Source organism: Cephus cinctus, unplaced genomic scaffold, assembly GCF_000341935.2.
Source record: "Cephus cinctus unplaced genomic scaffold, Ccin1 Ccin1_scaffold0330, whole genome shotgun sequence".
NCBI classification, from domain to species: domain Eukaryota; kingdom Metazoa; phylum Arthropoda; class Insecta; order Hymenoptera; family Cephidae; genus Cephus; species Cephus cinctus.
In genome coordinates this window covers 746,796-756,647 of record NW_014333027.1, presented here as the reverse complement: position 1 = coordinate 756,647, position 9,852 = coordinate 746,796, and the positions used below count along the sequence as shown (strand labels likewise).

The 9,852-nt window shown below is 40.8% G+C and overlaps 2 protein-coding genes across 4 annotated transcripts; one reads left to right on the top strand and one right to left on the bottom strand.

The window, feature by feature from the left end:
- Positions 1-39: 39 nt before the first annotated feature.
- Positions 40-1,424, top strand: LOC107266769 (RING-box protein 1A). Its single transcript, XM_015737598.2, has 5 exons — positions 40-181; positions 350-377; positions 537-658; positions 775-860; positions 1,072-1,424. The coding sequence occupies exons 1-5, from the start codon at positions 89-91 to the stop codon at positions 1,082-1,084; spliced, it is 342 nt and encodes a 113-aa protein (XP_015593084.1). The 5' UTR covers positions 40-88; the 3' UTR covers positions 1,085-1,424.
- Positions 1,425-4,983: 3,559 nt separating this feature from the next.
- Positions 4,984-9,601, bottom strand: LOC107266984 (proton channel OTOP3). Of its 3 annotated transcripts, none has more exons than XM_025083953.1 (10): positions 8,561-9,600; positions 8,055-8,329; positions 7,382-7,611; positions 7,128-7,300; positions 6,878-7,039; positions 6,255-6,521; positions 5,942-6,192; positions 5,722-5,855; positions 5,405-5,637; positions 4,984-5,344 (listed from the first exon to the last, which is right to left on the bottom strand). In XM_025083953.1, exons 2-10 carry the CDS (start codon positions 8,237-8,239, stop codon positions 5,054-5,056), a joined length of 1,926 nt encoding a protein of 641 aa, XP_024939721.1. In that variant the 5' UTR covers positions 8,240-8,329; positions 8,561-9,600; the 3' UTR covers positions 4,984-5,053. The 3 variants fall into 3 exon arrangements, with proteins under 3 accessions (XP_024939721.1, XP_015593596.1, XP_024939722.1); XM_015738110.2 differs by having other exon boundaries at positions 8,055-8,225; positions 8,561-9,599; XM_025083954.1 differs by lacking the exon at positions 6,255-6,521 and having other exon boundaries at positions 8,055-8,225; positions 8,561-9,601.
- Positions 9,602-9,852: the final 251 nt, after the last annotated feature.

Here is a 9,852-nt window from a genome sequence, read left to right as displayed (position 1 = left end):
ACGTTAGAGGCGCTATGGTCTGTACAGAATTTCTACTAAGTGAGTTTACATCTTTAGGTCGAAGTTTCTTTTAGGTCAAAATTCCAATATGGCGTCAGCAATGGATATCGACGATGAGGAGATTGATTTACCCACTTCCAGTAGTGGTAAAGGGGAGAAAAAACGATTTGAAGTAAAGAAGGTAATTTTAGAGATAATTTTAAAAATATAATTTGATGAATGCTCATATTTGGTCTTTATATTGGTTCAATGACATGGGCTCAACTTAACCTATTTTACGCGATGTCACGCTACATCTTTTGTTTACGTCCAATTCTTTTTTGTGCAAGGTTGTATATTTTCGTTGCAGTGGAATGCTGTGGCTCTCTGGGCTTGGGGTACGTAAAAATGTTCCAAGTATTTTGTACATCCTTGTTCTATGTGACGGGTAAATTGCAATTCCGGCAATTTGATTTGTTTTGTTATCCCATAGTCAAGACAACGTTTCATGTAACTTGAAGAATTCTTTAATTAATTCCTAATATTCTTACTTTCAGATATCGTAGTAGATAATTGTGCAATCTGCCGCAATCATATAATGGATCTGTGTATCGAATGTCAAGCCAATCAAGCCTCTGCCACCAGTGAAGAGTGCACAGTAGCTTGGGGTGTTTGTAACGTACGTTGTGTAGAATAAACAAATTTTCGAATTTGGTTATTAATATTGATGTACCATTACTTGCTTAATTTATAACATTCTGTTCTTAATAATACAATCTCATTTTGGTTGCGCAGCATGCATTCCATTTCCATTGCATCTCCCGCTGGCTGAAGACTCGCCAGGTTTGCCCACTCGACAATCGCGAATGGGAGTTCCAAAAGTGAGTATAATATAATCAAATTTCAATTTAGGATCCTTGTTAAGCTTTTTAGCTTTTGAGTACGGTTTGCGCCTATTAAATTAGTCTTCTCACAGCAAACAATATAGCACTCAAATCAATCAATATAAATTTATATTTGACACATGAATTTATATTAAACACATGAATTTATGGATTAATATTTTAAAGCAATGGTTTCTTTGTAATATAGGTATGGTCACTAACTGGATGTTCTCAACTGCCAAGGACATCAGAACCGTCGAAAATTAAAAAACCAACAGCTGTTTAAATTGTAATGAAGACTCAAATTTTCCTTTATTAAAAGCAATCTATGCAGCATTTAGATTCTTCTTCAAGGTTCATAGCCCTAGCAGTTTTTCCTAATCACATTAAGAAACGCTTGTCTGTCAGATTGTGTATTAATTTGATAATTTCGACACTTAGACTCGTCTGCAAAGAACTTTAATATTAATAATTTTAGCTAATATTAAAGTCACAGCGCGATATCTACATGCGTAACTTATAATTGTAAGATTCGAAATAAATGAGATACTCTAAGAAAAACACTGCATCATTCATCAATCACAAATAATCGAAGAATAACCATAATCCAATATCAAATTAACGTACCTCATATCCCCGTTAAACAAAACTATTCAGAAATGAATTTGAGATGCGTTATACTCGTAGCCACGTAAGCGCGAATACCTTTTCTCGTTTCTTGCTTTTTTATTGGGCCCCGGATGATCCGATTATCCGGTCTTACAGGGGCTTCGCATTGGAAAAGTTTCGTCCTGCCTTACACAAACGAATGTGAAAAGTCCTGAACTCACCCATTTCTTCAACTTGCCACAAGGACCTTCATGGAAACTCACCACTCTCGTCACGTTTTTTCTCCGTAAGCGCACCACACGCTCTTCAGTCCTTTAATTCTTAATTACGATTAAAGAATGAAAATGACAACCTAGCTGGCATTAACTTTAAACAGTGACTAAGTATCTACCGAATATTACTGTTGTTACAACTACTACTGCTACTATTTACTATGACTGCTATTGGATAATAGTCAGAGGTGGTGGGACAATACTTGCCACGCGACTGGAGGGAAAATGCGACGAGCTGGCTTCTAATCCGGGCATACAGCGAAAATTACATCCTCGGAGACCAACTGGCATTTATGAAGACTCAAGGAACCACGGAGCATTACTAAGGTCCCTCATCGACCTTACTTCTTTTCTTGCCGGTAACGCACCCTCGCCGGCTTTGGAAAATTCTAAAATCCGGATAAAATACCAGTTGGAATTCTAAGATACTTTTTAAGCCTTTATTGTTAGTGCAAATGCAGTCTGTAACTACAAAATATTTTTTTCAATTAGAAAGCATTACGTCTGCATTTAGTTACATTTCGATTATAACTCGAGCTTAGCAACCGTCGTGGAAAATAGAAAGGGGATGATTTTTCATTCGCAACAATTTTCAAACCGTTACATTTTATGGGAGAAATAGGCAGCGCTTTTGAGGGATGGTTTCTTCTCGGGGTTGACTTGGTGTAGGTACTGTCTGTGCCCCATCTCACCTTGACGCTTACCTGAACTCGGGAGATGGAATATAAATACGATTTTCAGGGTGCGCAAGGACTTGGTAGTCGCGAAGGCCTCATTTCCGCCGGAAAACAGAGCATCCCTCACCCCTAAACCCAATGGCAACCTCGTGTCTCTTCTCACCAAAGACCAATCGAATTAAATACATTTCTGAGAATCGACCGGTGGTGCTTACCCGTCTCTCCTTCGCTCTGGTCACCCTCTCTCTCTCTCTCTCTCTCTCTGTCTCCCTTGCGACATTTTTCCATCGCCTCTCTCTTTTTACTCCGGTTCGCAGGTACTTTTTCTTACCGAGCTCTTAACTTTCTTTTTCTTTCTCAGCTGACCCTCCGAGCTACCCCCGGCGCTGGAAAACGCTCGTTTCATCTCGTTATCCGAGTTTTAATCGCAACGGAATCGCATCGCAAGAAGAAGAAACAGCAAGTACTTGGCTTTCTTCCAATTAACCCTTTCAGCCATGATCATTTCAAAGTACTATTTCATTTTTTTTCCCTAAGAGTTACCGTGGTTTGTCAATTTAAGTCAATGAGATATAAAATATCGATTATTCTCATTACCGATTATTTCCTTTTAAATATTCTTGAGTCCCATTTAATAAAATCGTTTTTCAATTTTCGAGTTTCAACTATGAAGATATTAATGGATGAAAATACAAAATCATATACGATTCCTTAAAAACGTTTTTATTCGACCCGACTGGCTTTTCTCCCCACCCGGATTCATTCTCAAATTTGAACAAGAAGGGATTTGCTCAAAACTTGACGCGCTCTCCGAAATTCGTGCCGGGTGTTTCCAGCTGTACGTTGGGTTTTTATTATTTTAAAAAATCCCAAAACCCATCCATTATCCGTAGCCTCGATAAATCCGCGAGGCGTTTGAGCTCCTGTGTTTGGCGGATATATCAACGTTTCTTAGGGTTGTTTTGTGTCTTTTCTCTTCCGAGCTGTACTGGTAGAACAGCAGGGGGTGCAGGACACGGGACCACCACCCCGAGTACCACCACCAGGATAACCCCTACCAGAGTGAATCTTCCGCGTAGTTGTAAGTCGGTATCTGGTTCTGGTCTGTGGTAGTGAACGTTGGTAATGCCGAGTTGCCACGGGAAGGGAATTCTAGTGACGGTAAATCCTCGTTAGATCCGAGAGAAAAACAAAAGCCATCGCGTGGGAGGTCAGGGGGTGTCAGAGAGTGTTAGAGGGGTGTCAGCCTACGACCCTCTAGCAGCCCTCTGTGCTTCTTTAGATATTTCTCGTTTTCTTTTCCCTATTCGACCGATTCCTTCTGCTGGCCTGTATTCCCTTACAATCCGACTGGCAATGTCCTTTTACTCCCTTACATCGCCCTGTTTTGCACAGCTTAAAGAAAACATTGGGGCTAGATAGATTTCTGCATAAATACCCGATAGTTACTTTTAGTTGAGCTTAAGAGTAAGAAAAAAGTTTGACACACTTCTCGTAAGACTTGAGTCTATTTGGTCAGATTAATCATCCAACTGGGCCATAAGAGTCTTTTCGTATCTTTACTTCAGGATATCTCTGAGCTGACAAGCCCTTACGGAAAGTTACACTTTCCAAAGTATTCTTACGTTAGGTACACTCACCCTAGAAAATGGGTGGATCTCGAGAGTTTGGCGTTAGGACATTTTCTTCCTTTTGACAATAAATAAATTAGAGAGAGGAAAGTGCAGCCATTAGAGCATCTCGAGAAAAAGGTTTTACGGATAGAGCGAGAGAGAGGGAGGAATAAGAAGAAAAATATAGTGCCAGAAAATCCTGGATTTATATTTCTTTACGTACGATTGCAAGTAGTACTTATTTCGATTTGTTTCATACAATTTTTCATATTCCGCCGACCCAATCCTCTTTAACATCGGCAATTAATTTTAATTCATTAATTTCGAAATTCCGAGCCCGACAACTGCATCGGCATTTTTATTTAAAATGTAGAAAGTTAATAATAAAGCAAGTGTGTGAGAGAGAGAGAGAGAGAAGTATTTTGTGAATTTGACCAGAGAGGAGATGCTTGTAGTATGCTAGTTCTTGGCTGACGGTTCTGAGAGCACTCAATAGGCTAAGTAAATCAGAGTCCTTTGGGCCGGCCAGCTGGCTGGCCGAGCAGGAGCAACAAAGGGTTGCTAAGAGCCCTTCACTAGCCCACCACTAGACCACTCAGTCCCCTTGCTCCTCCTGCATCTCCTGCTTCTCCTATGGCTGGTGTATACTCTTGGTTCACCTACCCTTCCACAACCCATCCATCAGAGGTTCATTCCCTTCTCTTTTAGCTGGCAGTCGCCCCCTTGCTTCGTGACGTGATTGCCACCCAAATGTGTTTACGGTAAACTGTATCAAACTGTCGGTGCGCCTACGTCGATAAAACTACACTCCTTTCCCTTTTCAATTTGGCATCTTGGTCAGTATTTGCCTGACCTGCCAAAGTGAACAAGCCTCAATCATGGATTTACTAAAGACGCTTAAAGGTTGAAATCGTTCGTTTACACTCGCTCGATATGAAAGCTGTATATGTATGTCTGCAAAATTTTTATTTATACTACATACAAAAAATGTTATTTGACTTGATACATTTTTGGATAGGCTAACACGGCGTGTTTAACAGTCCAGATGGCCTGTACTTGTAGCAGCTCTTCCATACTTCAAAGAGACAGATCGCTGAGTGAAATCTAAAGAATATTGCTAAGGGTATCGATACATGGGTAATGATGGTCCAGGCCCAGACTCCAAAGAATTGGAGATGATCCGGCCGCACTACGGCGCGGGATTTCTCTAATGTGTTCACGGTCCATAAAGCGAGGTTCACCACGATAAGAAACGTTATCAATTCCTTGCCAGGTTTGTCGTTCGTTCTGGATCGTCTTCTCCAGCCGATCTATAGATCGTTGATTGATTTTCAGATCATATTTACAGAATCACAGAAGATCGACCTTACCTTAATGACTAGAGTTTGGATGGTGCTTTGGATCAGAGTGAGAAGATCTGCTGTCAGCGCGAGTCCCCAGTCTGGTCCAGTTGTCAGGATTCCGCCGACAGCCCCGAAAAGACAATGCAGATATACTCCAGCCTGCGCGGCTGCCAATAAGGTTGCATCGAGTTGAGGAGGTCTTATGTCTTTTAATTCTAAGCTTTTGAGCATAAAGGCTGCTCTGAGCGATGCTATTAGAGCTGAAATAATCAAGTCACGGTATATCCACGAATGTGAATTATTTATTTTTTTTATTTGCAATTAAAATTAAGCCAACCAATTACCTGCTATTAGTATTGCTGTTTCTAATGCCGTTACTTGTTTCACGGCCATCATTGGTTTGGAATCTTTTAGTACGAAAAACATTATCAGACTAAGAACCGTCCCAGCTATCACTAGAATACCACCGAATAATCCCCTGGTGTGATATAAACATTATATAACGAGCTTAAAAATAATTATTCATTTATTCAATAAACGTATGATTCACTACTATCGCATTACCTATGGGCGCTACTGCAGTCAATGCTAAGGTGATGCAACGCTCTGGTAGGTACATCGCGGTTAATGGGAACCCGTTCGTCGACTCTCTTCCACATTTCAAAAAGTATCACAGCACAGATAAGACTGAACTCAATGGTACATGGAAACAGAAATGGACTAGCATTGCGTAGTAAAGTTCTAAAGATTCCATCGTCCCCTTCGTGAGAGTGTTCCAGTTGAGCAATCTCGTGGCGAGTCTCTTCCACTAGAGCCTAAAAATGTTTAATTCCCTTAACTGTCACTATAAATTTACGAGGTCTCTGATATCGCACACCTGTAGCCACTCGCAGAGATTCGTAGCAATCATGTGCATAAGACCAAGTTTCGAGAGCGCTCCATGCTTAGCCAGTTCGAAGTCCTTGCTGTTCAGGAATATGAAGTGCATTTGGGCCGTGACCAAAAGTAGCCTCGCTGTTGGTATAATCGCCCTGAATGGTCCGGATACTATTTCCGCCCCAATTTGTAACCCAGTAAACACTAATGAGCCAGCTCCGAAGCCGACGGCACCGAGTCGCAAGCAAAAGCTCCCGTACTGTTGTACCTGATCAGAAAATATCTTGAGATTTGAGTAACGAGCCCTTTCACCATTTTTCCTCGTCGCCAACCCCTATTTTCTCTGTCAATCCCCATCAAATCGACCCATCACTTCTGACCTTTTTTTTAACCCCAGGCATTCTTTAGTACTCACATACTTTCATATGAGACTGGAACTACGAGCCGCTGACTTTTACTTTGGATCCCGGTAATTCGTACACTTGGTTACATGGAGCGTGAACCCCGGAAGTGGCAGCAGGAAGAAAGGGTCGAGTTCAAAGTATCCCCCTTTTTCCTCGACCAACCCGCCTCAATCATCTGACATACATAGATACATTTGAAAAAATCAAACTGCAGACTCACCCGTATTGTACCGGATTGTACTTCCTCCTCTTCGAACTTGAAGCTCTTTCTATTTTTAATATGCTTCACCAGGAGTCGCTTGACGGCCTTATCGCGCATCAGGGTCGTGTACAGGGTGATAACAAACCCCACGCTTACTATGTACAGGTACAGATAAAATCCCTGAAAGTCCAACAAATAATTTACTTACAACCGGTTATACTCTATTTTTTTTACTTATATATCTATCCGTTCTGATATCGGAACAAACCTTATCCAGAGCCGCAGGAACTCTGTGACTAACGCTGGCAGTCACAGGTACGGCTACTCCAACAACCACAAGCAGCTTTGCATAAAGCGAGCTCAGGCTGGATGTGAGCTCTGCATGGTGTTTCAGCCTGGGTCGAGTATGCGTTGGGACCGGAGGATCTGGAGGACTTGATACTGTTGCCGGAGGCGAGTCAAGATATACAATGATTACCTCAGGAATAATCGAAGGGTTCAAGCGATCTGGAGTATCCTTACCTTTTGTCGTTTCAAGAGTAGTCAGCGGTACAGCTGCTGTATTGACAGGAGTCAACTGTAGCATACTTGGTCGAGGTTTACGATCATGACTTCGTATGGAATTATTCCTGGTCAGATTAGAGATTGGTATGGCTCTGCGTCCTATTGCTATGGGTCCTGGGAGTTCTTGATCCTGCTGAGGGACGCACGATGGCAGTGACATGTTGCTGCCTATACCGTTTAACAGAGCGCTGAAAAGGGCCGCTAATTAAAATTTATGGCGCTTCATTCATTAGGAATATTAATTGTGGATATCTTTAATGATAAATTCAATTTTGAATAAAGGCGGGAACTGTCTAGAACGGTGCAACGGTGCAGTAGCAGGCGAACCATCAAACTTATGCCAGAAGCAATTCTATGGGTATTGTCTTCCATTTACCTGATTAAACTCGATTCGGGTTAGTATATTCGTATAAGGTACTCACACTGTAACAAGGACTGGCCACGTAAACTATTACACAATGTAGCCTATTGTTTGGCCCCTGGCGAAATTTCGAAGGTTCGACGTTCTGGTTCGTAATTTTGTTGGTGATTTCGGGAAATGCTAAGTAGTAGTTGCACCGGGTACTTTGTGCGATTTCGATAAGTTGTTATAAATAAGTATATCTGTATATAATATAGTTTGTATAATCACCCAAAGAGAGCTCTTCTGTGATTGAAGACTGCATTTAACGAAATACTCTGTCTTTTTAAACTCGGCGATCTAGCTCTTGGCACTGAGTGACTGTCTCTTCGTTCGAATCCGTTTGTGCTGGAAGAAGGTTCTCCAGGTGCTTGTAGAATTATTGGCTCATGGGGATCCAGACTGCGTAGAATCATATTTGAGATGAATTCAATTTTTTTTTTCTTTTTTTTTTTACTCAAAGTATATCTAGCCCTGATATATCGACTGATCAACTGCTACTGATACTGCAAGACGTGAAATTCTTATTTACTAAAGAAATTTGCATCCTATTCATGAAATTATCGATGGCTTGGTAATTATAATTAAATTATATTTCAGGTAAATATCACGTTGATCTAATAGTGCCGATAGGAATAGACATAGATTTACAAAATTTATGAAAAATCTTAAGGAATTGCGAAAATTTATGCAATTGGGTACTTGATGTCTATTACATCAGGAATTTAATAACTTACGCGGTAATTGTGTTATTTGCCATTCTGATATGACGATCCGTAGTAAGAAGTTGTTCCAATTGGAATTAACTGGCGGCACTTGGACGTTGGTGGATTGAAGGTAAAGTCTGTAAGGGTAAGGGCAGTTAAGCGCAAATACGTGGAAGGGCGAACTTTTACAAAAGTTTCTTAGCGAAATTCCCGCAACAATCGTATTCCGTTTACTCGTCGACAATGTGTGAAGTTTTCAGTATGTAAAAAAAGTGATTCCTTCCCCTTCCCTCCGCACCCCCATGATTCCTCTTTCCCTCCTTCTTTATTTTTTTCTCAATCCGTTTCTTCTTCTCTGCCCGTCTTCTCTCTTCTTCCTTCTTCTCGTATTTTACGAAACTTGGCGAAATTTATTCTCTGAAAATTTTCACCCCCTTTTGAATTTTTAGCAGAAGACTGAAGCGACGTACACTCAGACGCGCTACCGGGAGAATGAGGATTTTTATATATTTTTCTCTTCTTTTTTTTCAATGGTTTATCTCTCAATGCTTTCTTCGCATGACATCACGATCTGTAAATTTGCCCATCGTTTCGCAGTCTTATCACCGAGTTAGTCTGTAATATTATCAAATTTTTTTGCAGATCGTTAGAAACAGTAGGATCGAATAGAAATCATGAAAAAAAATCAAATAGAAACTAATGTATGCCAGTAAATATCAGAAAAGAGTTAGAGGTAAAATTTGCACACGCGAATTCTTTTATCGACGCTTCAAGTGTCCGGTATGCTGATTTTTATTGAAACACGGGCTTTTTTTAACACTCTGGCACTTTGGCACTGTCGTTCCTGAAACTTCTTAAAGTTGACTGTTGATTTCCTTTCCTCAAGTTTTTTGAGTATCACCTTACGACGAAACGGCGAAACTCGCGCGAGGTGTTTACGTCGTTTGATAACGACTTAGAGTATTTGCGAATCGATCGTCGAAGTGAAAAGTGCCTGGAAGGCATCGCGAATATGTAAGCTTTGGCATGAGCGCAGAAATTAGCACGTCTCGATACTGCGTCTACGACCCTGGTAACTGATGCGATGAATCTGTGAGGGCGTTTGTCAATTCCTCTCCCGCCTTCACTCAAGTCGTTTGCTAATTAACACTAATAACTCTTCTGTATTTAGAACATTCGCATATCGCTTACACGCTCTCCCCATTTCTCGTGACAAACATTAGATTTGATTTTCAAACAGAATAAAATTTGCACGCAACTCTATACGTTATATATATATGTATTTCACATGCGAGTATCACTTGCAGATATTTTCTATGCAA